The following is a 24400-nucleotide window of genomic DNA, read 5'->3' as shown; positions in this document are numbered from 1 at the left end:
ATCCATCCATCAATACTGTCCTCTCCGCACATTCCAGCCATAATCCACTCCCTTCCCCTCCCAAAAAAAACACCATTTCCCTAGGTATCAAAAAAAATAGAAAACAACGAGCTCATTCGAAAGCCTGCAAGAAAAGCCCCAAAACTCGAAGAACAGGGCGAAAGAAGAGGAAGAAGAAAAACAATAAAGCAGTGCTAGTAGTAGTAGTAGTAGTAGTAGTAGTAGTAGTAGTAGTTGTGCTAGTAGTACATAGTACACGAGAGAGATATATATAAAAAGTGCAGAGTGCAGAGTGCAGTCAAGTCAAGTCAAGTCAAGTCAAGTCAAGTCAAGTCAAGTCAAGTCAAGTCAAGTCAAGTCAAGTCAAGTCGTAGGCAGCAGAAAACCCCCGTTTTAAAAGACCCGTTACGGGGGGGGGAATAAGAAAAAGAAAAGGGCTACTTAGAAACATGGCTATATCTCGCATGTACAAACAAGAGAAGAAGAAAAAGATGGAGGGTTAGGGCGAGGCAAATAGAAAGAGCCACAGGACCCCATTCATCTAACAGATGCTCGAGATGAGAAAAAAAAGGGAGTTTGTGAAAAGAGGAAAAATGAAGAAAAGGATTATGCATCCGCCATGATGATATCATCGTCATCCTCGCCTTCGGCATCAATATCCATGAGCCCCTCGTCGTCATAGTCGCCATCAGCATCGATATCCTCGTCCTCGTCGTGGTCATGGTCATGATGCTGCTGCTGCTGCGGTTGTTGTGGCTGGTGCTGCTCTTCTTCTTCCTCTTCCTCTTCCTCCTCTTCAATTGGGAGCGCGCGTCCTTTGCCCTTGAAATCGAGGCTGCCGCGGGAACTGGCAGAGGAGCGGGTGCTTCTGCGGCCGTTTGTGATGACGGCTTTGACGGCGCCGCCGTCCTCGACTTCGTCGCCGTTTGTCACGCTTTCGCCCAGGCGGCTGCGCGTGCGCCGGAGCGAGATGGTGCCGGGAGTAAAGGCGCCGTTGGCGGACGGGGACATCTGTGCCTTTGCGTTTCGGCTTGGGGAGAGCTGGATTTTTGATACAGGCGCGGTGTGAATCGTCATGGGCGAGTTGCGCATACGGTTGGGTGTGCTTGTGCGCCGCCGCGAGCCAAATGGTCGGCCTGGGCGGCGCTTCTGGGCGGGCTGGCCGGGGATCGGGGGGAAGATTTCGTAGCGCGTCGGGGGAATGGCGGGCTCCTCCATGTGCGATCCTGCTAGGGCTATGGTGGAGCCATTGGCAAGGGGTGTTCCGGGGGCGGGCGAACCATTGACTGAATCTTCGGCGGCCAGTGCGAGAGTCGGGGCAGGAGTAAACGGATCGGCTTCACCATTGGCCTTTGCCGCTTCCATCTGCACACCCTCCTCGGGCTGCTCGTCGCCTTCGTCTCGTTGTTGAACAGTCTGCAGAGCTGGGCCGTCTTCATACTGACCCAGTCGGCCCATGACATAGGGCGTCCAGACCAGACACTCGGCGTTGATCTTGGGATTGCCGGCCGCGTTACACTTTTCGAGATAAGATTTGAAGTAGTCGAGATCCAGCCGCAGCGCATACTTTTTTGTAACAGGATCGCGTACCAGAGCACGCAAACCTTCGAGAGCGGATATTATGTCGTCTGCAGTCATGCCCGTGCGGTCTGATATGGCGGATATGCTGATTGGCGCCTTTTGCTCTAACAGCTCCTCACACAAGACAAGTCGCCAGTACTTGCGATAACTCACCAGACCCATATCACTCAGCGGCTTCTCAGGACTGCCCGTCTTCCGCTCGACACGCGTCAGCAGGTAGGAAAACTCAATCAGATACTGCCCGTAGCCTTTGCGTTGGTGTATGGGCAGCACGAGAATACACGAGACGTTGTTGAGTGAGCTCGGCCGCTTCTCCTTGGAAAAGTAGCCGACAAAATGGCATCCAAACTGGTCGTTCTCGGTCATGACGTAGAACAGAAACGGCTCGACGTCGTAGTAGAGCGTTTTGGAGCCGAGGAAGAGCTTGGCAAGAAGACAGAGGTTCTGGCAGTAGACGGGATTCTTCCTGCCGTCCACCTCGAAGAAGGAGTACTTGCCATCGCGGTAAATCTCATCGCCAGGAGGGTGTTTTGCGGGGCATTTGAGCTGGAGACATTAGTAACGTCACAGATTCGAGATGATTCAACACACCTTGTGCCGCCACGCAACGTAATCCGAGTTCATGTACTTGAGACAAAACTCGCAAATGTAAAGCACCCTGTTCTTGCTATACTCTTCTGGATATGGCGCAGCGTGCCAAGTGTCGATTTCCCAGCCGCCAAAGTTGACACACTTGATCTTGCTTGCAGTGGCTGCTTGCTTGTGGGACCGCACCGGCTCGGGGGGATACAGGGCAGCCTGCTTTGCCTTCCAGTCCTCCTCGGCCTTGATGCGAGCGTCGTCGAAGCGCTTCCTGTCGGCCTGCGTAGGATACGTCTTGGACGTGTCTGCGTCAGCCTCGGACAGGATACCACCATATGGCTTGCTTTTCGACTCATCCTGCTCCTTGTCCATGAAGCCTGCAAAGGGCGTGGGGTACTGGGAATATATGGCTGGGTAGTGCGGGATGTCTGGCGACTCTCGCGCCGCCTGTGCCGCACGGCGATTCCTCTCGCGCCGCTCTCGATCTCGCTCGCGCCGCCTCTCCTGCCGCTCCTGCTCAATGGTAGGGGCCTTTTTCTTGGGCTTGGAGGTGACAATCTTCTGGACCTTTTCGTTGTTGAGATGAAACGCAATAATCAGGCTAAGACCCTGCGCCTCTTCAATCCAAGCGAGCGGTCTTTTGTCATTTCTCTTTGGCTGCCCACGCCGCGCACGCGCTGGGCGAAGACGGGTGGTTTCGCGGTCTGATCCAGTGTGCTCTGTATCGGCGCCGCTTTCGTGACCATCACCAATGGCGCTGCGAGCACTTCGAACGCTTCTCGATGGTGGCCGGGGCGAGGCAGGCAACGATGGGGCTGCATCTGAATGGGTAGCCTCCGAGGGTCTCCGCTTTTTCCTGGTTTGCCTGGACGGTACCAGTGCAGGCGCCTCGTCGCCGTGCGAAGTCTTGCGCTTGCGCAGCGAACGGAGCCCATCTGGCTGTTCATCTGGAAGAATCAGGTCCTTGAAAATGGAATGGCCTGCTGGGTCGACGCCGCGCAGCGAAGGAAGCAGCTCTTTGGTCAGCTTGTTGGAGGAATGCCTACGACGAGCAGACGGCTGCGGCTGCTCCTCCTCCTCCTCTTCTGTGGGAAAGTTGTCAAGACAGTCATCGCAGCGCCAACGCTTTGCATCTGCAAGGGTTAGTGGAGCCTTTGGCCATGACATGACATGAGAACATACCGTCATCGGGACTAAGCGTGTTAGCGCCACGGGCGCATTGCCGATGTGCTGCAGCAACATGTCAGCGACCAAACATGTCAACAGCAATGAATACTCACCATTGTCTCCGCACACGGCGCACGAGAGATACTCTTCAAACTCTGGGCTGGGGTCATTGTCCTCGTCTTGTTTGCAGTATCTGGTGGGCGTCAGCTGATGCGCTGCGAGTGGGGTCACTACGTGTAGGTCTGTACTGACATGCACACATTGGGGTTGGACGACTTGACGAGCTCGTCTTCCTCCTCACCATCATCACTCGCCTGCCATTGGTTTTCGTCTTCCGAGTCGGCGTTGGTGGAGTCGTCGCTGTCGCTCGACTTGGCGTCTGACGACTCCTTGACGGCGTCGTAGTCGTCTTCCTCGTCGTCGTCGGAAACAGGCGCCCGACGCGCTATCTTGACGTCGCCCACGGGCTCGGCATCGTCTTCGTCGTCGTCGACCTCGTCGCCCTCGGCATCCACGTCGGAGCCCTCGGCGTCGGTATCATGGAGCTGGATGCCGGGCACAGCCGGGGTGACGGGGGGCTGGTCGTACTCTATATCATCCATCTCATACTCGCCGTCGGCATCAATGTCGTCGACGTCGGCGTTGGTGCTGGGTGCGCCCTGGCCCAGAAGCTCCGCCATGGCGAAGTTGACGGCAGAGGCCACCTTTGAGGCAAAATAAGCCACTGTCGCAGTCCGGGGGAAGCGTGAGGCCTAGCACATGGGTTGAACGGGTGGTGGCAGTCGCAGCGGCTGCTGGGGGCAGCGAGTCGGGGTCGCGTCGAGTGTGGTGGAGCGCGTTGGGGCGGGCGTGGCAGAGGACAAGCGCGTTCCTGGCCTGTGCCGGGTGTTTGTGTCTATGTCGCGGGTGGCGAGCAGCCCAGCGAGATGCGGCAGGCTCGCAGTCGCGTTGTGGGTGGTCGTGGGGGAGGCGGAGGAGCGCAATGGCGACGAGGGCAATTATTCCGCGGAGCAGCGAGGCCAAGGGGGCGGGATTCGCGGTTCGTCTGAACGGGTGAGTCGGGGCGACACTGGGAATAATTGTAGCTCGCCCGGAAACGGCGTGGGCGATGCGCTCTCGTCGTCTGAAATGACACTCTTTGCGTAGGTCGGGGGAGCCAAGACACACGCACGGCCGCACCTCTCACTTGACGCCGACGACACCTCTGGCTAGCTCGCAGTCGACGACAACCACCCCACACCACACACCAGCAGCAACTGATACACAACCGCAACCATGGGCGTCCCGTTTGAGGCTCTGCTGCCCTATGCCATCATGACCGGCGTGAGTCAATGGCGCGCAGCCGCGGGGCAGCACCAGGTATACTGACGGGTGCAGTTCTTCGCCTTCAGCGCCGTGTCGGTCGGAAAGCTCCAGGAGATGCAGAACGGAGGCAAGCGGACGCGGCGCGGAATCGATGCATGGGACAGGGTGAGTGGGCAGTGCGGGCGGGCTGAATGACTGCTAACAGGCGACAGCAAAGTACGACTGGACAATGACCTCATGCGACGTCTACTCACAAGATGCAGTGATGGAACGCGACCGCCGGCTGACGGGCTTCATGCGCGGGCAGACGGACAAGCCGTATGCGCCGGCCGGCTTCGAGGTCAACAACCCATGGAGGGTATGTAGCGACGGCAGCGGGCCATGGCATGTGCTAACCGGGCCAGTGCGAGCAACGCTTCTTGTAAGGAGGAGTATCGGGTCGTCACAAGCACGGCATGGAAAGCTACCAGCGCCTAGATTCAGAATGAATTCTTTCTACTTGATCTCCGACGGCAGGCCGGCAATGCCGTCGCGCTCTGCCTGGTTGAGCCTGATGCCAAAGTACTGTTGCAGCGCCTCTATCCTCTCTGCCTCGCTCTTGAAGTCGATTTCCTTGGTCTTTTGCCCGCCAACGTTCCACTTGAGCGACGCGGCCGCCATGCTCATCTTGCCCACCAGCTCGCCGTCGTCGCCCATGATTTTCTTGTCGGCCACGACCATGGTGGTGAAGAAGGTGCGCGGGCTGGTGCTGCTAAAGTAGTTCATGGAGACGTAGTCGCAGGGCAGGAACTCGAGCTCGGTGAAGCAGTACTTGACGTCCCACGCGCTCTGGTCGTTGCGCCGGTACTCGTAGACCTAGAGACGCTGGCCCGGGTCGGTGCTGCCGGCAATGTTGCGCCACTCGAGGCGCGCGGCGGCAGGCTGAATGTGCTTCTGCACAGCGCCTGTGCGGACCAGCGGCATGGGCACAATCGGACCGTCGCCGCCAAAGCCAACGTCGACATGGTACTTGGTGTCGCCGATGGTGACAAAGTTGAGCAGATGCAGCCAGCCCGTCCACCCCGCCGGCTCGTGGACGCGGCCGCCGCCCGAGTAGACGGCAAAGCCCAGCGAGGCCAGCAGCGTGCCAAAAAGACTGTTGTTCTCCATGCAGTAGCCGCCGCGGCCATTGCCGTCGCCAATGATCTTGTTGGACAGCTGGTGGGGATGCACAGACACGGTGCCATGGGCCGAGTAGTGCAGGCTGAGGTTCTCAAAGAGGACGGCAGCAAGGTGCAGCGTCTGCAGGCGGGCCAGATAGTCGAGCGCGTCGTGTGCATCCAGGCCAGCCACGCTGTACCGGCGCTCCGCCTCGGGCAGGCCCAGCCTATCAAGATAGCGGGCGACCTGGTCCGGCGCGAACGTTGGTCGTGCGCCCATGGGTGGCAAGATGGCGATGGGCGTGGCCGTGCAGGCTATGATTAGCAGGCGTGGGATTGGGGGTGCAGATTGCGTCGAGTGCACGCGTCAGGGCGGCACAGGAGTATAGCTGATAGTAAGTACAGTAAGCGCGCTGTTTGGTGGAAAGGCACGGGTGCCTGCCAAGCGCATGAAGCAGCCACGCCGCGAATCTCCCGCCGTCGCAGCCTCGACGCTCACTGACTAAACTAACCCTGCCCTGCCTGGCCTGCCTGCATGCCCCCTCCCCTTCCCTACCTTACCCCCCCTCCCCCCTCGACCCCAACCAAACGCCTCTCCTGAAGCCGCGAGCTAAAACAAAAAATACACAGGCGCTGCTATGCCTCGCGCCCCGTGAGGCCCTCACTCTCTCTCGCTGGCTGCGCGGGTCCTCCTCCTCAGCGCCCCCATTGCGCTCTCTGTCCGTTCCATTGCCGCCCCCCAGCGCCTGGACTCGCCCTCGTCGACGCGCCGCCCGCTGCTGCGAGTGTCCACGATGAGCAACACGACGGCCCTGCGCACGCAGTACCCCTACGCCCCCGACGCCCTGAGCCCCCGCCCCCAGTATGGCTTCCCCTCGCCCACGTCCAACTATCCCTCGGGCATCGACGCCCCCTCGCCCAGCTTCTTCCCCATGGCCTACCAGATCTCGCCGCGCTTTGGCACCAGCGCCTTCATCCCGCCCCCCGACGTCTTTGTCGACGGCCGCCGCGAGACGGTGCGCGAGAATGGCGTCTACACGCCGCGCAACTCGGGCAAGCGGGCTTTCGACACGCTCAACACGGACCCCGTCGCCATGCACCTGCTCGTCGAGACGGCCATGGGCGACAGCCAGAACTTCGACATTCTGACGGTCGAGGAGGTGGATGCGCTCAAGCAGGAGCAGAAGATGCTCGACACGCGCCTGAGCACAGTGCGCCGTAAGCTCGAGTCCGAGACCAAGATCCGCGATGCCACCCGCTCGCTCGGCCGCCTGGCCAGCAGCAAGGCGAACGCACACAAGCGCGGAATCGGCAGCAAGGGCAGCAATGCTGTGCAGGACTACGACGCCAAGGAGCAGGAGGGCCTCGAGTCGAGCAACAAAAAGGTCGAGGAGTTTATCCGCGAGTGTCTGGAGATTGAGTCGCGCATGCGCATGATTGACATGCAGCTGCTGATGCACACGGCCGCCGTGCTCCAATTCACGCACAAAGGACCCAAGCAGCGCGACGAGGCCGCCCAGCGGACAGACGACCGCTTCGGGAGACCAGACAGCCCGGCGAGCCTGGATACGTACGACGAGGCCCGCCTCAATGGCGCCGCTGCCGCCTTTTTCGACGAACGCAGCCTCTACAGAACACCCGAGAACCTCGACAACCTCATGGACGTGCTGCAAAACGGAAAACACCACCAGCCCGAGCGTGCCAACCAGTCCTTTTCCTCCGTGGCCACACGTCTGCAGGAGATGAATGAGCGGCTGCGGAATGTCATCATCGAAACCAACCCCGAACGCGACAACGACTACTCTCTGCCACCGCTTGCGCTCGAAGGGACCGTGGATGCCTCGACCATTGATCGCCAGCTCGACTTTCTCGACAAGGGCATTCGCAGCATTAGTGCCGAACAAGTCAACATTCGCTCGAGCACTAGACATACGCTGAGCGAGGTCGAAGGCCGCCTGGAGGGCATCAACAACCAGCTATACGGGGTCCTCAGTCGCTCGGCAGACGAGCAGGCTGGCAGGATTGTCCCGCCGCCTGCCATTACCGGCAGTGGCTCGACCGAGCAGCTCAACTACATGGAGGACTCGTTCTACAACCTGGAGCAGATTCAGTATGCCATGAACGAGAAGATCAGCAACCTCCGCTCTGCCGCGCCCATGGGAGAGGATGCTGAAAAGGCCGAAAAGTACGAGAGCACCATCAAGGGTCTGTGGGACATGATCCGCAAGGGCGAGGACGAAGCGCTCGAGCGCAAGCGGGAGCGACGCCGATTGCTTGCTGAAGACCCTGACAACCAAGAGCAGCTCTCGCCCGACGAAGACAACAGCTCCGAGACTTACTCGCTTCTCGCATTTACCTCCAAGATCCAGATGCTCTTTAGGCGCGCAACTGGCCTCAAGGAAAAGCAATCGGTCCTCCTGCGGCAGATTAAGCAGCAGCGTGAGCTCAACAGCAAGTCTGACGCGCAAAAGGAGGCCGAGTTTGAGCGGCTCAACACCCAAATCCTCAGCGCGAGATCGGAAAAGAGGTCCATGGAAGATGAGCTTGACCGGGCTTTGCGAGAACTGCAGCAATTCGATGGACTGAAGAGCGGCGTCGATCCTGATGCTCTGCGCGAGACACAGGAGCGCAACGCTGGGCTCGAGGCGCAGCTCATCAACGTGCAGGAGCGCGTGATTGCGTTTGAGACGGAGCTCAAGGAGGCCAGGCAGCGTGCCATTGCCTACGAAAACCAGCTCAAGGACGTGCAGGAGCAAGCTGTCAACTACCACAGCAAGCTTCAAGAGGCCGAGAAGCGCGCTGCGACGTACGAAGAAGAGCTCAAGGACCACCAAGAGCGCAACACTGCATACAACGTGTCGTCGCAAGAAGCACAACAACGCACTGCCGGCTACGAGGCTCAAGTGCGGGATGCCCAGGAACGCGCTCTTATGCTCGAGGGCAAGCTGAGGGAAGCCCAGGAGCAGGCTCGTGTTGGAGAAACCATCAAGACGGAGCTTGCAGAGGCCACCAAGAAGATTGCCCAAATCACGGCTACCCTGGAAGCAGTCACGGAAGAAAAGCAGACAGCCGAAGCACGCTCTCTAGACGCCACCAACAACCTCAACGCCAAGGAGGAAGAGTTCCGCAGCCTTGAAAGCGAAATTGTGCGGCTCACCACTGAGCTGACGTTTGCCAAGGCAGAGCTAGATGGCGCATATGGTACTCGTGCCCAGCGTGCCGCCGATTCTGCCGCCAATCCAGCGATTAAGAAGGAGCTGGATGAGTTGAGCGTACAGAACCAGGCTCTCCGAGGCGAGATTGAAGCACTGCGCAAGGTCCAGGACGTTGCTTCACAATCCGAGGCTGAAGCACGCCAGTCCGAACGCAATCTCAAAGCTGAATTGTCAGGCATGGCGGCCGAGTATGAAGCACTTACGCGCGACGCCATTCAAAACGAAAAGGACCGTGACGCACTCGAGTCGCAGATTGACAAGCTGCGCGACGAAAAAGAGGCTCTGGAACGCGAACTCAGTGACGAAAAGGTCAAGTGGCTTGGCGTCCGGAGCCCCGGCATGCCCAACGGCGGAGCAGCCCAGTTCGACATGGGCGCGACGAGCATCCGCATGTTGCGCGAAGACTTTAGAAAGATGATGAGAGATCGAACTGCAGAGGGATTGAAGGCATTGAGGGTATGTTACTCTACTTGATATTAAACATGACAACTAATCTCTTCCAGGCTGAACAAGAAGAACGCCGTAAACTAGAAGCCGTCGTTCGTCAACTCCGCAAGGAAGCTTTATCCCCTTCGAGCCAACAGCAGCGCTCAAACCTCTCGCGAACAATGACGACGCCGCATTGAATAGATTAATTGTTTGTTTTTTTGATAATGGGTTTGTATTGCTGTCTGCGCTTGCATGACGTATTCTTTTTTTCCTTCTTCTTACCAAAACGATAGCCATGATGCTACGCGTTTTTTTCTTGTCATGCACAAGTTTTCGACTTGTCTTCTTCTTCTTCTTCTATACCCACTTTTTCACCCATCTATTCATCTATCTCTTCATACATCTATTCATTCATACCATGCATATGGCTCAGCTATGTATATCAACGCTTGGTTTCAATGCCAATATGGGGGAAAGAAATTACCGGAATGGCGTTTTTTTTTCCCGTCACCTCTTACTGACCGAGGGAACGCGGCTTTTTTTTTCTTGTTTTGATAGAACGAGAGTCTTATTCAGCTAGCTGTTGTTGTTGTTGTTGTTGTCTTGATACTTATATATGGGCGCGTGGGTAGGGCAGGCCGTCTTTGTCACGTTTCAGATGTCACATGTGTCCTCTGTCATCTGTCATCTGTCTTGTCGGTCTTTGTCAGTCATAAACTCTATACATGGAAATCCGTACCCTAATGTATACATTGCCACGTGTGTCCTGTCCGTTTCTAGTGTGTGCAACAGAATGCTTCATTCAACTCCTCGTGTGCGATCGCGTTGCAAGCCGACATTCAATTGCGCATGCATACAAGGAAAATAGCTGCATGCCATGGTCTGCGTGTGGCGTCTGAATCGTGATACAATATTACCGCATTAGGCAAGTTGTGTCTTGGCCATAGAACACTGCATGACACAGTGCCAGATAACGAGGGTTAGTGCAACAATTCAAATTTCCAGCTAAAAAAAACACGAGCAGTAAATGGGGGAAATTTGCATGGAACTGCAATGTTATGCATCAAGCTACTCTAGTAAATGAAATTGGATTATCGGATATTTACACAAGTTGGTGTGTGGCTGGACGAGTTGGCAGTGTGGGTGATGCGCAGTTAGTTAGCCTGCATATATGAGCAGCCTAGGAAGTTTCCGCTGTGATGATAGGGGCAGTCTATGGGCATGAGGTGTATATATATAGTAACTACCTAACGTACTATGTAATAATTGTAGTGTTTTTCGTAGGTTGATTTTCCAGTTGTTGCACTTCACCTCCACCGTAATGATATGCACAAGTACGACACGACTACGGCCAACTGTGGAGACATGGCACTCCCCAGACTTATTTATTCACCTGTTCTACTGAGAAACATATCATGTTAATTGACTTGGGTATCATGGCTACGCCTCAATCTTGACGCCGGGCCCAATCTCCTTGATTCGACCCTCCAGCCTCGGCGCAATCGCCTTGGTCCAATTGACCTGGAACTCGCCGTCACCCAGCTCATCGCACAGATTGGGGTTGCCCTTGAGCCCCGCGAGACGCCACCACTTGCGCATAACCCTGCGAATGACATCGACCTGCTTGTCTGTAAACTTGATAGGCTTGCTGTCGTCGTACATGGGGCCGTCGTCTTCATCCTCGTCCAGGTCCGGGTCTTCGGATTCAGATGTGTCGCTCGGGCTGTGCTGGCTCGTCTGGTGCACGACGCGGCGTATGCTTGGGTTTTTGGGCGCGTGGTCTGTAGAGCGCGTGGGTGAGATGGGCGACGGCTCGTGGAATGCGTGGCCGTGGTTCTGCTGCAGGTTCGTCTGGATCGAGTGAAACTTGTTGTGCATGGATTCGCCCCAGCGCTTCCACTTTCCAAGCACCTTGAGCGACATGAAGTATTGGCGTAGAATGGTCGAGATGAGCACCCCGTTTTCCTCCGACACCAGCTCTTTGGCCACGCCGCCTTCCTCTTCGATCAGCAGCGACGTGTAGCCATCTGGAAGTGTTAGTCGTGGTTTTGGTGGAACAGCTGCAACATACCTTTTCCACGGCCCATGTACCCCCTCGTAGCAAGCACGTATTCCCTCGCCTCATCCACTGGTTCGCCGCCAATCAAAACGCTCTTTATCCGCGAGTGTGGTTCTTGCGAGTAGTCTGCTTCAAACGTAATGTTTGACACTTGGGGAAATCGCCCTTCTAGCGCTGGGTAGTTGCTGACGCCATTCTCCAGTGCCTCGCGTATCGCTTTGCCGGTGACCTTGAGTACCACCACCGGGTCCTCGAATGGAAAGCAGTTGATGATATCCCTGAGCTTCAGCAGGCCAGGCGGGTAAATTTGATCGCCGCGTATGGTTCCGGCCGCCATGATGCAGCAGTCGGCCGAGTAGTAGTATCGCATGAGATCGCAGACAAAATTGCCAATATTAGACTCTCTTGTGCGTACCGTGGTGAATCGAGCGTCGAGCGGTGCTGCAGTGTATCCAACCGGCTTATCCAGGCGTTTCCTAATCTCCCGCGTCTGCTCATCAACCAACTTCATGGCCTGCGGATCCTGTGGTATGCTGCCGACGACGTCTCGCCGCACAATCTTAAAGTCCCAGCCCTTGCCTTCAGGCTTTCGCCATGCCTCGACATGCGATAGCTGCTTAAAGTCCGTGCCAGACCTCAGCACCTGCGTTCCATTGATGAGGCTGTACGAGTAGTAGTGGTCGTGGCCTCCGAGTATAATGTCAATCAACTCTCCTCCGCATTGCTTTGCCAGTTTGTTGTCGTTTGGCTCTCGCTGGTGCGAAACGCAGACGATAATCTCCGCACCCTGCTCTTTCAGCCCTGGAATCAGCTCCCTTGCAGTCTCGGATGCGCTCTTGTATATAATGTCTGGAGGTAGGGAGTTGATTGTGTCGAGCCACTCTCGCTCAGCAAGCCCAATGACGCCTACCTTGATGCCATTGGACGCTGTGAGCATGACCGTCTTTTTTGCATTTCCGAGCGGTACGCCGTCGCCGAGCGCTGGGTCGAGAACGTTTGCGAGGAGCCATGGGAAATTGCATTTGCCTGTGAGGTAGCGGTACTGGCTGACGCCAAAATCAAGGTCGTGGTTCTGGTAGGTCAGCACAGCCTGACAAAGAAAGGTATACATACACCAACGCAGGACACATCTGTGCCAATGTTGTTGAGAACAGGGACCATATGGCTGCCTTTGGTAACGCTGCTTTCAATGCTCGGGTTGAACGCGTCTCCCGAGAAGAAAGTCAAAACCTCTGGCTGTCCTTGGAATCTCTCGTCATGCCTGTAGTAATTGATCAGAGTCTTGAACCTTGCGTAGCCTCCTACTGGCTCTCTGGAACCAGCTTCGACATGGTAGACGTCATTGTAGTGTAGGAAACGCAGGTCTGGCGGGGCATTGGGGGCCCCGCCCTGAGGCTCGCAAATGAGCTGCTCGTCGGCCGAAGGGGTTTCTGTGGATGACATTGTGAGCTCTATGGCTAGGATAGTGGGCGATGAAATACGGTCAACAATTTATGGCAATTGAGGCATTGGGGTGTCACTCCGAGCGGTGAATGGTACATGACGGCTGGCGGAAGGCCTAGGTCCAGCTCGCGGGACCCGCGTGCCAGCCAATGGCAAGACACTAGTTTCACGTCACCCACGATCTGCAGGGGTATGGTGGGGCCGTGCCGTTGCCGCAGGGCAGTGAAGTACGCGTCACGCTTAGTTTGTCAAGAGACTAATTGCACGCCATCAAACACAATTTACAGTGGATCAAACACTTGTATACACATCTCATGCTCTACTGCGTTGTGAAAGCCGCTGCGTCCGCACGCTAAAATCACTCATAAAACAAGTATACACATCTCATACTCCAGTCGAAGACAAGTCTATCCAGTGCATATAATTCTCTATTGAGGATACTTCAAAGGGCTATGACGATAATTTTATGCAATAGTAGCGACAAGGAATGCTAACCCTTGCAATCCCAGTACCATTGCTCGTAAGAGAAGCATGCCTGACCCAAACGCCGCAAATCCCACAAAATCAAAGAAATCAGACCCGACTGCAAGCCCTCAAAGAGCATTCCAGCCATCCCAGAGATTTAACCTAGCCTTGCCCTTACCCTTTGGGCCTTGCCTAGACCCAGCTGTCGCCAGACCCGTCCCAGAACGCCTTGAACTCCTTCCTAATTCCTATTGTCTACTACTACCCGGACGCCCCCCCTTGCCCTTTGCCTTGGTATGCGTTTCTTTGCACTCGTCACTGCAGAACCACTTGGTCCTGCCAGTGGGTGGCTTTTCGAGGTGCACACAGCCAAGATGGAACCATTCGCGGGGACAGTCATCGTTGTCACAAGCAATCATGTTGCCATATGATACTTCGTTGCAGTAGCAGTATCGGGGTTCATCTCCATCTTCTTCAGATTCGGCTTCGGGCTCGGCTTCGGGCTCGGCTTCGAGCTCTGCCTCTTGATAGTCTTGTTCTTGTGCAACAGAGCTTGCTGCCGACGAGGGAGGGTTCGACTTTACGCTTGATGTGGGTTTCAGCGCTGGAGAGGCGGCTGTGTTGTTCTGCTGTGTATTCTTCTTTTGGCCCCGTTTCGACACGGTGCCTGTTGTTGTACTATTATTCTCAGACGAGCTGTTGGAATTGCCATTGTTGGCATTGCGGCTGCTGCGGCTCCGAGACATGGGTATCTCAGGAAACGCGCCAGCAACGGGTGTCGCAGTCTTTGATGTTCGACCAGGTCGGGCCGAGGCTGAAGCTGGCGCTGGTGTATCAATCTCCATACTCTCTGGCTCTGGTTGTCCGAGGTCTTCTACTTTCATGGGTGGTTCAAGCGAAGGTTGAGCATCTGCAGACTCCTTCGGGGTGGATGCGCCCTTTGTAGAGGCATTGTCTCGCGCAGCACTAGTCACCTGTTCCGTCTCTGTGACTACATTGTTTGTAGCTTGTTGTATAGAGTGTGAAGAGGATGGGCGGCGTGCGGCTGGGGTGTCTTGCTCCTTGACTGATGTAACAGAGGCCGCCGTTGAGTTCTTGCGTGCTCGTGCCGATAATGGCCGATCCGCTGCGCCGGCAGCGGCTTTGCTGATGGCAAAATTGGCGGCGAGGGGCGACGAGGCCGTGGGGGGCGAATGGGGCGGTATTGGGTTCTTGCGCTGGGCAGGCGCAGGTGCTGCTCGCGGCTTGCGTTTGGCAGCACTATTCTCTGGAGCTGGCGTGCTTCGCGGGCTTGATCCACCCCGTACCCCATTGCTAGCAACTTTGAGGGCGTTGCTCGTGGATCGCTCCATGGGCGGGGCTGTGGGCGCCGCCGCGGCAAGGGCCTTTTCCGTCTTCTTTCGCTTGCCATGAGGACCTGCGCCATTGCTCGATATGCCCAGGCCAATGTTTCGGTTGTCGGGCGCCGCCGCCTCGGTCGGTATTGGCTTCCTCTTCTGAGGCTTCTTCGCGGGTCGGTCGTCAAAGTCCGAGTCCACCTGGTGGTGTCGATTGCGCTTGTTCGCATGCATCGCCTCCCGCCGGGCCTCGCTTTTCGCTGCGATAGAGTCAACATCGTGCACGTGCTGCGCTGCCGCTGCGAGGTTGTTTGCCGCGACAACCTCACGGCGCTGCCGCTCGTGGGACGCGCCGCCCTTTTTCTTCTCCTCCTTGTCGGCATAGGCCCAGTGCGTAAGGCTGCCGTATCGCGCTTCGTCGCTAATCTCGCCGTCGAGCTGCGAGTACGAGTGGTTCATGCGCATGAGGCCTTTGTCTTTGGTGGCTTTTGCGCCCTGGAGCACAACCAGTTTCTCGTCGAGCGTGGGTAACATGTTTGCGATGAGCATGCGCAGGCGGTAAAAGAGCTGGCGCTTCTGGATCGCGGCCTGCTCTTCCGGGGAGAGATTTTGGAGTTTCTGAGGCAGCTGCGTGGTCAGTGTTTGTAGTACTGCACATGACGAGAGACTTACACTGGCGCTGTTCTCGAGTCCTGCCGTGTAATGCTCTGCCGCTGCTGCTTGGGCCTTTGTTGTGACGGGCTGGTGGGCAATCTCCTCGAGCAGCTCCTTGAGCAAATGCTCCGGGTCATGGAGTTTCGCCTCGACCTCTTTGAACATGGAAAAGTGCTTGATAATCTCCTTGGGGAACGCATCGACGGCGGCGGTGAAGTGGGTGAGGGCTGGCAGGAAGCCCGGCGCGCTGCTGGAGGCCTCGGGCGTCTGCTCCATACCGCTCGCTGCCAGTCGCCCGGCAAAGGTGCGCGCATAGTAGTTTGTAGGGCGGACCGTCGCCCGGCCCTGTCTCGTCGACGTTCGTGTGCCTGTGGTGGGCGGCATCGTGGCTGGATGGCGTGGAAAGAGGCCGCGGACGCGCTCAGCCCAGAACGGGGTGCTTGGATTCAAGTTGGGTGATAGAAATGACGTATGGGCGCATGTCAAACGATACGGCAGAGCTTGCTGGTGCCCAGCGATTTGCTTGTGTGAGCAGCGTGAGGCAGTGTTGACCAGGAGCTCCTCACTACCCGTCGACAAGCGCGAAAAGACGCCAAGGCTGTTGACGGAATTGAGCCTCTGCGCGCACGTGTTCCGTTATCGCCGCTAGCCCCCCGATAGATGACTAAGCGTTCCGACCTCGCCTCGCTTCTTTCCCTTGTCCACATTCATCATGACTCGTTGAATTGGTTTGATTGGGAGATTTATCAATTCTGGGCTGGAATCCCTCTGGAGGACCACTGTCGCATCTCACCTAACCATCGAAATCTGTCATGCGGATGGACTGCCGAATTCACTGCTAATCGAAGGAAGACTGTCACAAACTACAGCACGCATAATGCCTGAGGGGACCTGCCGTCGCAATGAAGCATATACCGAATACGAACCTGATATCCGTTGCTCATCGACCATTCGCTGTACATGTCTAACTACCAGTTGTTCGAGCCCTATCGCCAGCTTTCACAATACTCAAACTCAAACAACCGCAGGACAAGGTAAGGTCTCTATTACATCTGCCTTGGACTACGACAAACTGTCGATATCTAACGTCGACCCTTGACCAACCTTACAGCTCCAAGTCAGCATTTGGCTCGTTGGACTGCGAGATCTTTACATCATTTCCGACCAGTAAACCGCTTCCTTTCAGTCACTTTCTTATTATTTCTGTGAATGTCCGCAACCGTCCACATCCACACACTATTTCTTGCAGTTTGCAGTAGCGACATTTCCTTGAGTCTTTCGATATTCCATCATTAGCACGTGGGTTGGCAGCCCAAATACATGGACATATGCAAACGCAATGCTTGGCGGTAATCAGGCTGGCCATCACGTATGTCCCGGGCTCGCAATTGGTCATGATTGTTTGGAGCGCCATTTGAATCGAGGTCGTAGTTGTCAGCTTCTGTACCGCGGCTGTGAATATAGGGCATGCAAAGACAGACGGGTGAGCTGATCACTGTCCTTCTGATCAAGGTGTGGCTCAAACGGCGGAGCTTCCGCTACTCGGGTCGACTTCACTTCCTATCGGCGTACAATAGCACGCCCCTCTTCTGTTTTAAACGCGCCCCGCTCACCTCCTTCGAGACTCGCGCAACCCAACTACAGCTATCTCTTATCAAGTCTCCAACCCTCTCCGCAATCCGCCCATGTCCGCCGACTCCAAGATAAACCCTCTGGGCGCTTCCAATACGACTGAGCTCACTCAGGCCGAGTGCATCCGCAACGCGATGAGCTTCGACTACATCCTTGTCCAGCCTACCGCTACTCTGGAGAGGATTGAAACGTCCATGCTTGACACGCCCTCCACTCCACCCAAGTCTATCAAAGAAGAGGCTTCTTCGCCTGTTGTGTCTCCAGACACAACCATGACTGAGCCGGTTCGTAATTGCGTTGCTTATTCACGTGCTTAATTCGTATCCTGCACCACCCGCAGGGTATACATTGAGATACTAACCGGCTTGCGCAATAGGCCGAGCTTGACGATATTGCAGAGGAGACTCTGGAAGATGACGAAGACGTGCCCGACATCCATCGTGAGTTCATTTGCATGAACGACGAACACACACGTTGCCAGACGGGCCAGTACACCAAAGACCTGTCGCGCAAGGTCATTTCCGATCACTTTGGCCGCAACAAAGCCTGCACGCGCGACATTACCGACTGGCCTCTGTTCTGCCGCAAGCACTACCAGCGCGCAACCTACAACAAAGCAAAGTGGCAGATCCGCAAGGTCCAGCTCATCTTCCGCCAACTCGACGTCATCGAGAAGCAGTTCCCAGGCACCACGTACGACATTGCGTTGAAGAAGTCGGAGGAAGCGCGCCTGAACCAGTACTCGCGCCACATCACTTCGGGACTGTCTGGCGAGGCTGCCGAGCAGCGCGTTGCGCCTATCCCTGGCAAGAACTTTGAAGCACCCATCGATGTACTGCGCGAGCTGGACCAGTGGCTTGGCCGCGGCAAGAGCTACGACGAGGTCAAGAAGATTGTCGATGTCATTCTCCAGATGCTTGAGGCGCACGAGTGCGAACAGGTCCCTTCGATTGAGTTTCTGCCTCGCCTCCCTGCCAGGTTTGCCTCGTCTACAAAGACGCCAGCCAAGTCTCGCGCTGCAAAGTCGCCAAAGTCTCTTAAGACTCCTTCGCATGTTTCCGACAAGGGCTCCGTGAAGAAGACAAATCGCAACGCTTAGATATTAGTGGCGGTTATGGATATCCTCACGCCTCGACTGTCATCGATCGTTTCCTGGAAACAGTCATCATAATTTCCTCATCTCTGGCATTCTCACACTATTCAGTACCATGACAACTGTCTTCTCCGCGTTACACACGAACACGCAATACCCAGCGTTCAATCAAAGAGCAAGACTGTTCGTATGGTACATATCTGTATTTCATGTTCTGGGCTAGCCTTCTTTCTACGATACCATTTCGTCTTTCGAGACGATGACAATTCTTTCATGCTTTTTTGAAGTTTGGGGTCAGAAATCTAGGGCGTTAAGCTTGAATGCATGATCTGGGTCCACACGGTCGATGTGGACTATCATATGCAGTGCTATCCATATCTTTGATAGTTAATTGAAGATTAGAAAACTGTTTGCTCAGTGTCATTGTAGGGAGTGAGGTTACACAACCGTCTTGATTACCGTCTATCCAATCGACAGCGCGCAAGTCTTCGCTTAGGAAATATGTGGCTTTCATTTGCAGCATGGATGCTAGTCGTACTGTTCATGGTGAAGACGGGTTTTGGTGAAAGTGAGAGATGAGCGCGCACACCAACTCGACGACAACCTTTCTCCTTTGAAAATATATCAGTGGCATGCCGTACCCTACATCTTACTCCTCCATCTCGGCGCGGGAATATCTCTTCGTCGGCTTTATAGCATTCCAGGTACGTATCGTATTCCAAATGTGACAACGTTACTGACAACTTGTAGACCATCATGCTGCCGATAACAGAATACAAAGGCACGTTCAGCTTCGTCTCGAGCCGACTGTACAACAATATCAAGAGCGTTCTGCCCCATTATAACGAAAAAGACCCGGAAACATGGCCGTATATAGCCCTGGCGACAATCGAAAAGCACTGCCCATACCGGGGCTATCCAGATCTTCCCACGGGAGTAGCCTACGAGCGATCAGTACTGGAGAGATACGAAGAAATGTATTCGGCAGAAGAGCGCAGACAAGGTGCCTCCTTGAACGGTTCCTTCCACGAGAGATATCCGTTCAACTACGACGAACACGATGTACTGAAGGATCAAGTTGATATAACCTCGTCAGAATATGGAGGTTATATAGAGGACGAACCCGATGTCGCAGTAGACGAACCCGATGTCGTAGCAGACGAACCCGATGTCGTAGCGGACGCGGAAGATGTAGAAGATGAGTTGCAGCGGCCACAGCGAGAGAGAACTTCTACTGCAGGAAACACAGTCTTGAACCACGAGTACTGCTCCAACCGGAAATGCATGGAGATTAGACGCGAAGCTGCTAGACTACGAGGCAAGCTATTTGACAAGAACAGTCAGCTCATGAGCTCGCAGCAGAATCTCAAAGAGTACGAGGCGGCTGAAAGCTGGAGACGTAATGCAGTGAGTAATGCCGAATATGAGCTGGGAAAGCAAAGGCAACGCGCAGATGCAGCCGAGAGAGAATGCATGCTTCAAAAGACAAGCAATATCCAGTTAGTAGAACGGATCAAGAATCTGGAGGCGTACTGCACTCAGCTGGAGGAAAACATTACAGTAATGGATGGCGGGCGTGGAAGGAAACAAATTCAAGTAATTGATGTAGATTCTGATGAGGATTTGATGGAGGGATTGGGATATAGCGAGATGCGATCGTCAAGTTTGGGGTGACAAGGAGAGATAGCGGGTGGATGCTAGGATGTTCGAAGTGACATGACACCTGCGGAGTTGCCGCAGGAAAGCTCGGCAACGCTAGTCCTATTATAGCATGCTTCTCTCCCCGCTCTGCGTCATCTTCGTGCCGTCATTAAGAACTACAACTGCTCTTAGGAACAGACTGAAAAGGGTTCCTTAATGAAACATCTTAGCTCGTTACGTACAATTGGGCGTTTGTGAACCACACCCTTGATTACAACCAAATCAAGATAACAGTGGTACAGGATCCTCACCAAGCATTCATCAAATCGAAAATCTTCTCTCCTAGCATTCGGGTCTTTGGAATTGCAATTACAGGTTCAAAGACATAGGATGGCGCTTCCAGCCACTACCCGAGCAGCAGTTGCGCTGTCAATATTCGTCCTTCCCATCCTCACATATCTCTATTTCACAAACCAGAAGCCAAAAAATACCGCTGGACCTCTGCCACCACCGACGGAGATTACTGCTCTCTTTATTCATCCAATCAAATCATGTCACGGAATCTCAGTAAATTCAGCAAAACTGCTACCCACAGGCCTCGATTTCGGTATGTATCTGCTCTGGAGTCGATCTGCATCTTTGATTCTGACGGTAACAGATCGCCAGTGGATGTGGGTGAGCTACCCTGACTATGAGTTCCTCACCATCCGTCAAGACTCAAAAATGACGCTAATCCGAACTGCCTACGATGAAAAAACGGATATTCTTACTGTCACGGCACCTGCACCAAACTCGATTGACGAGAAACTCGAATTCTCCATTCCAGCCCATCCGTCCAAGGAATGGCTCGACGAGAACACCGAAGAGCATCCGGCCAAGATTTGGAGCACCACAACTGGAACCCACGTATACTCTACTAAGCTGACCGCCCCATTCAACGACTTCTTCGGCAAGGAAGTGCGGCTGGTATACAAACCACCCGTGTCTGATGATCCCCGACCACTCGTCTCAAACGGCGCACCAAACGTACTAGGAAGAGCCGCGTCGACCTGTTTTCCAGATCTGATGCCCATTCTCATCGGCAACAAAAGCAGTATCGACGAGCTCAACACGCGTCTCAAAGCAGCCGACGACCTGACCATTGATGTGCGTCGTTTCCGGCCTAATATTCTCGTCAAAGGCGATGCCAATGCACCGTGGGACGAAGATCGCTGGAAGACGATCCGAATTACCCCGAAGGCTGGCGATACGCCCATTGTCTTGGACATTACTCAGCGATGTGCACGCTGTCAGGTGCCGAATGTGGACCCTGACACGGCGGAGAAGCACAAGACGCAGCCCTGGGACGTGCTGATGAAGTACCGGAGGATTGACGAGGGCATCAGGTTTAAACCATGCTATGGCATGTTGGCTGTGCCCAAGACGGTCGGCGATGTACGCGTGGGCATGAAGTTTGAGGTGACGGAAGTGACCGATAAGCATCGATACATTTCTGGGTTCTAAGCCTGACTACAAGAATGCAGCATAACCGGTGCAAAGGTTGAGGCCGACAGTCTTTGCGATAAAATATTCGTGAATAAACCATCCAGCAATCCCATATCCATATCATGACTCGCAGCAAACCGATACCTTTACAATCCCCTCATATCAGAACACAGTAGCGCCCGTTTGATTGACATGGTCCACATATGCGCTGGTTCTTGCAACTTTCAGCCCGTCTGGCGAAAGTATTCTTTTTATAGTTCCTGACAGAAATATACGCCCGGCAGTTGGGCGGATGTTCCGCATGTTCCATAGCCAGTGCCTCCGCCCTATGTACACATGAGTGAGTGATCTGCAGTTAGGCAGAATAACCTACTTCGCAGGTTGTAGAACATCCAATCCCTACGTTGGATGCATCGCAGGTAGGGCTATCATAACAGGCCGCAGCTGAAAATCCAATGACGCATAAAAGCGAAGTGATGAACACTAAGTATTGCATGTTGTATAAAGAGTGGGTGGTCCCAGACGATGTAGCTCTAGTAATGTGCTTGGATTAATGTAAGCGATGAAAAAATAAGGACAAGCGGCCAGTTATATACTTGAACAAGCCACTAGTAAACCCTAATAGTGTTGAAATAACCTACTGTATCCAAATCAAGGTTAGCGCTGACATGGTGGTTTTCAAGAACGGTGTAATATCTCTAAACGTCGCAACGATAGCGCGTCTGTACCCTATTGCGTTGTGAAATCTACTACATGAACGGGCTAATCGCTTGTCAAAGAGAGGACGTGTCTATGGCAACGTTTGTAAGGGAGCAAAGAGTATTATGATAAAGGCTCTTATAGTATTCTATAGTATTACACAGATACTAGAGATGTTCAGTAGCCTCGGCTATGCTTGGCGAACACCCGATATCACAAGCCGACCGCTTTATTAGCCGGAATTAGGAAGTTTCGCAATAGAACACAGTTGGCCTAGCAGAATCTGATACGCATATCCCGTCATCAGTAGAGCCGAACCCCTATGCGTACATGAGCAATTTTTCCGAAGTTAGGTGGAACAACCTACACAGTCTACCTGACATCCAGCGTTGATGTTGGAGTTGGATGCATCGCAGACAGGGGTACTAACACAGGCTGCGGCCGAATACCCAGCTAGGCATAGTAGTGAAGTGATGAATGTTAAGTATTGCATATTGTACGGGGATTGAGTTGTCAAAGATAGGCTCTGGTAAATGTGCCTAGAAAATAACGAACCATCCGCTGGTTCTATAGCTCCTACTACAGTTACTCGTCAACTTCGGACCGGTGGTCTATGTGACATCGCTTCAGAGTTTTAATATGTTACTAGTCATGTATACATCTATTGTGATTGGAGAAGAGAAAATGCTGCGGTTGCTATCACGAATCCGCTAAATAGCCGTGCTGAATGAAGTATAGAGCGAGTAAGGCATGGCTAGACTCTGAAAATTCCAAAATCAATGGCAAATAATATATCCACGTTTTTTTTCAATGAGGTGCAGCATCCATATTCATGTTAGTGCTGACGTGGTATCTGGCCATGGCTTGTGTATGTATTAGGGGGTTGAATCGCGCGACAATGACGCGTCCACGGCACAGCAACGTCGGTGATATGAACTTATTGGCAAGTGAAGCGAGAAAACTCGTCGACGCAGCTTTTGCGACTATCTATAGGACATAGTGTACCCTTATCTGGTAGACGCCCATATCAACAACCAGACGCACGCGGCATACATTTTTACTCAAGTATGCATATGTACACGTGCTCTTTACCGTGATCGTTCAAGCATTCTCCTATACCAGCAACACCCCCCTATGTGCACGTTAGCAGTTTGCCTCGAGTTGAGTAGAGACACGTACATTGCAGGTATAAGTGCATGGAGCTCCTTTGTTCTTCTCAGAGCATGGAGAATACTCGCAGGCGGCCATGGAAAACCCAACTTGGCAGAGTAGTGAAGCAAGGATAAGCGTGAAGTACTGCATGGCGAGCTAAAAGTAAATGGTAGAGAAGTACGGAGGTGGCTTTCAAAAGTTCTTGCTAACAGGGGTTCCTTAATTACCGCCGAAAATACCGCCTAAGACTATAAATCATAAGTACTAAGTTTGTAAATAGAAGCCCTTACTTAATAGAATAGTTTAGAAAATGTATTAGCTGTTAAAGAATACACTTATAGTAATATGCTAACTCTATCAAGATATATTATCTACACGCTAAAATGATAATAGAAAGTGTATTAAGAGAATTTGGTCCGATAGATCCGCGCCTGAGCAAGAACTTTTGACAGTCACCTCCGTACGGAGGTGACTGTCAAAAGTTCTTGCTGACAGGGGTGCATTGATTACCGCCGAAAATAGGGCCGAAGCTATGTAGATCGGTCCCGCCGCCCCTCTTTGTACTCATTGCCACCTTCAAGTTTAATGATTTCTTGAATATGAAACGGAATACGCTCTATCCAAGCTTGAATTTGGTGTTGAGGTAGCTCATCCCAGTACTGTTGCCATACTTTTGTCCCTTCCGCCCGACTTTTTGGTGCGCCTCTTCGTGTTGTTTTTCTTTTGAGCCATGGCCAGGCTGCTTCAATAGCATTGAGATCAGGTGAATTGCCTGGCCATGGGAGCTGCTCCACCTCAGCGTTTCGGTATATAGTTCTTTGAGCGTGGTGGGTATGCGAAGGTGCCTTATCTTCTTGAACAAAGACACGTGGTCTCTCTTTTTGGCACTCCTTTGCGAAGGGAATTAGCTTTGGGATAAGAACTTGAGTCTGGTAACGCCACCAATCAATGCCACCACGACTGCTCTCACGAGCTAGCTTACCCGTCTCTTTTACCCATCTCCATTGTGGAACTCTGCCAGGCTTGTTACGTAATCCAAGCCTCTTTATGCCTGTTGTAAGCTCCCACGCCTCTCTCATGAGAGGCTCTAGAGCCTTATCCAACTCTTCAATCTGGAGAGCGGCGTCTCTCTTCTCCTGCGCAGTCTCAGGCCTCCAGACATGGCAAGGACCTTTGTAGTCGTACGTGAAGCAGCCCCAGAACATAAATTCAGAGTAGCCCTTCCACCGCTCTCGGATAACACTTTTGGTAAAGACTTCATCCGGGCGTCGCCACACACGATAGCCACCGCGACGGTGGTTGAGAACAACAGAAGTCTCATC

The 24400-nt window shown here is 53.9% G+C and overlaps 10 protein-coding genes across 10 annotated transcripts in view; 5 read left to right on the top strand and 5 right to left on the bottom strand.

Moving 5' to 3' along the window:
- Positions 1 to 574: 574 nt before the first annotated feature.
- SETTUDRAFT_134083 (uncharacterized protein) lies at positions 575 to 4271 on the bottom strand. Its single transcript, XM_008022818.1, has 5 exons — positions 3583 to 4271; positions 3444 to 3523; positions 3346 to 3393; positions 2173 to 3296; positions 575 to 2127 (listed from the first exon to the last, which is right to left on the bottom strand). The coding sequence occupies exons 1-5, from the start codon at positions 4008 to 4010 to the stop codon at positions 607 to 609; spliced, it is 3201 nt and encodes a 1066-aa protein (XP_008021009.1). The 5' UTR covers positions 4011 to 4271; the 3' UTR covers positions 575 to 606.
- Positions 4272 to 4605: 334 nt separating this feature from the next.
- SETTUDRAFT_18703 (uncharacterized protein) lies at positions 4606 to 5060 on the top strand (the record flags this gene model as incomplete). Its single annotated transcript, XM_008021931.1, has 4 exons — positions 4606 to 4653; positions 4708 to 4800; positions 4853 to 4993; positions 5040 to 5060. 4 exons carry the CDS (start codon positions 4606 to 4608, stop codon positions 5058 to 5060), a joined length of 303 nt encoding a protein of 100 aa, XP_008020122.1.
- Positions 5061 to 5130: 70 nt separating this feature from the next.
- Positions 5131 to 6054, bottom strand: SETTUDRAFT_153051 (uncharacterized protein; the record flags this gene model as incomplete). The annotated part of the gene is made up of 2 exons (XM_008022817.1): positions 5131 to 5490; positions 5575 to 6054. 2 exons carry the CDS (start codon positions 6052 to 6054, stop codon positions 5131 to 5133), a joined length of 840 nt encoding a protein of 279 aa, XP_008021008.1.
- A 514-nt stretch (positions 6055 to 6568) lies between these two features.
- SETTUDRAFT_18701 (uncharacterized protein) lies at positions 6569 to 9615 on the top strand (the record flags this gene model as incomplete). Its single annotated transcript, XM_008021930.1, has 2 exons — positions 6569 to 9445; positions 9493 to 9615. The coding sequence occupies 2 exons, from the start codon at positions 6569 to 6571 to the stop codon at positions 9613 to 9615; spliced, it is 3000 nt and encodes a 999-aa protein (XP_008020121.1).
- Positions 9616 to 10655: 1040 nt separating this feature from the next.
- Positions 10656 to 12975, bottom strand: SETTUDRAFT_162576 (uncharacterized protein). Its single transcript, XM_008022816.1, has 3 exons — positions 12591 to 12975; positions 11490 to 12549; positions 10656 to 11445 (listed from the first exon to the last, which is right to left on the bottom strand). Exons 1-3 carry the CDS (start codon positions 12918 to 12920, stop codon positions 10859 to 10861), a joined length of 1977 nt encoding a protein of 658 aa, XP_008021007.1. The 5' UTR covers positions 12921 to 12975; the 3' UTR covers positions 10656 to 10858.
- Positions 12976 to 13633: 658 nt separating this feature from the next.
- On the bottom strand, positions 13634 to 15760 carry SETTUDRAFT_178369 (uncharacterized protein; the record flags this gene model as incomplete). Its single annotated transcript, XM_008022815.1, has 2 exons — positions 13634 to 15349; positions 15395 to 15760. 2 exons carry the CDS (start codon positions 15758 to 15760, stop codon positions 13634 to 13636), a joined length of 2082 nt encoding a protein of 693 aa, XP_008021006.1.
- A 1442-nt stretch (positions 15761 to 17202) lies between these two features.
- On the top strand, positions 17203 to 18107 carry SETTUDRAFT_85844 (uncharacterized protein; the record flags this gene model as incomplete). The annotated part of the gene is made up of 2 exons (XM_008022238.1): positions 17203 to 17304; positions 17385 to 18107. The coding sequence occupies 2 exons, from the start codon at positions 17203 to 17205 to the stop codon at positions 18105 to 18107; spliced, it is 825 nt and encodes a 274-aa protein (XP_008020429.1).
- A 504-nt stretch (positions 18108 to 18611) lies between these two features.
- On the top strand, positions 18612 to 19775 carry SETTUDRAFT_134070 (uncharacterized protein; the record flags this gene model as incomplete). Its single annotated transcript, XM_008022814.1, has 2 exons — positions 18612 to 19271; positions 19392 to 19775. The coding sequence occupies exons 1-2, from the start codon at positions 18858 to 18860 to the stop codon at positions 19773 to 19775; spliced, it is 798 nt and encodes a 265-aa protein (XP_008021005.1). The 5' UTR covers positions 18612 to 18857.
- Positions 19776 to 20132: 357 nt separating this feature from the next.
- On the top strand, positions 20133 to 21245 carry SETTUDRAFT_84930 (uncharacterized protein; the record flags this gene model as incomplete). The annotated part of the gene is made up of 2 exons (XM_008022176.1): positions 20133 to 20349; positions 20401 to 21245. The coding sequence occupies 2 exons, from the start codon at positions 20133 to 20135 to the stop codon at positions 21243 to 21245; spliced, it is 1062 nt and encodes a 353-aa protein (XP_008020367.1).
- Positions 21246 to 23608: 2363 nt separating this feature from the next.
- SETTUDRAFT_84538 (uncharacterized protein) overlaps positions 23609 to 24400 on the bottom strand; it is a gene marked incomplete at both ends in the record, with an annotated part of 1846 nt that continues 1054 nt past the window's right edge. Inside the window, one exon of the mRNA XM_008022154.1 lies at positions 23609 to 24394. Coding sequence (XP_008020345.1) covers positions 23609 to 24394 — 786 coding nt within the window. The remainder of the gene's footprint in view (positions 24395 to 24400) is intronic.

The sequence above is a fragment of the Exserohilum turcica genome, assembly GCF_000359705.1.
Source record: "Exserohilum turcica Et28A unplaced genomic scaffold SETTUscaffold_1, whole genome shotgun sequence".
In the NCBI taxonomy this organism is placed as follows: Eukaryota; Fungi; Ascomycota; class Dothideomycetes; order Pleosporales; family Pleosporaceae; genus Exserohilum; species Exserohilum turcicum.
This window is presented reverse-complemented; position numbering and strand designations above follow the sequence as displayed.

What these genes read in the sequence shown, in the direction of transcription:
- SETTUDRAFT_162576 (XM_008022816.1), bottom strand. Translation starts at nt 12,920, where the DNA reads ATGTCATCCACAGAAACCCCTTCGGCCGACGAGCAGCTCATTTGCGAG. An exon ending in CAGATGTGTCCTGCGTTGGT is followed by an intron (nt 12,550 to 12,590) that starts GTATGTATACCT and finishes CTGACCTACCAG; the next exon opens with AACCACGACCTTGATTTTGG. An exon ending in GTACATGGGCCGTGGAAAAG is followed by an intron (nt 11,446 to 11,489) that starts GTATGTTGCAGC and finishes TAACACTTCCAG; the next exon opens with ATGGCTACACGTCGCTGCTG.
- SETTUDRAFT_134083 (XM_008022818.1), bottom strand. Translation starts at nt 4,010, where the DNA reads ATGGCGGAGCTTCTGGGCCAGGGCGCACCCAGCACCAACGCCGACGTC. An exon ending in TCCAACCCCAATGTGTGCAT is followed by an intron (nt 3,524 to 3,582) that starts GTCAGTACAGAC and finishes GACGCCCACCAG; the next exon opens with ATACTGCAAACAAGACGAGG. An exon ending in CGCCGTGTGCGGAGACAATG is followed by an intron (nt 3,394 to 3,443) that starts GTGAGTATTCAT and finishes ATGTTGCTGCAG; the next exon opens with CACATCGGCAATGCGCCCGT.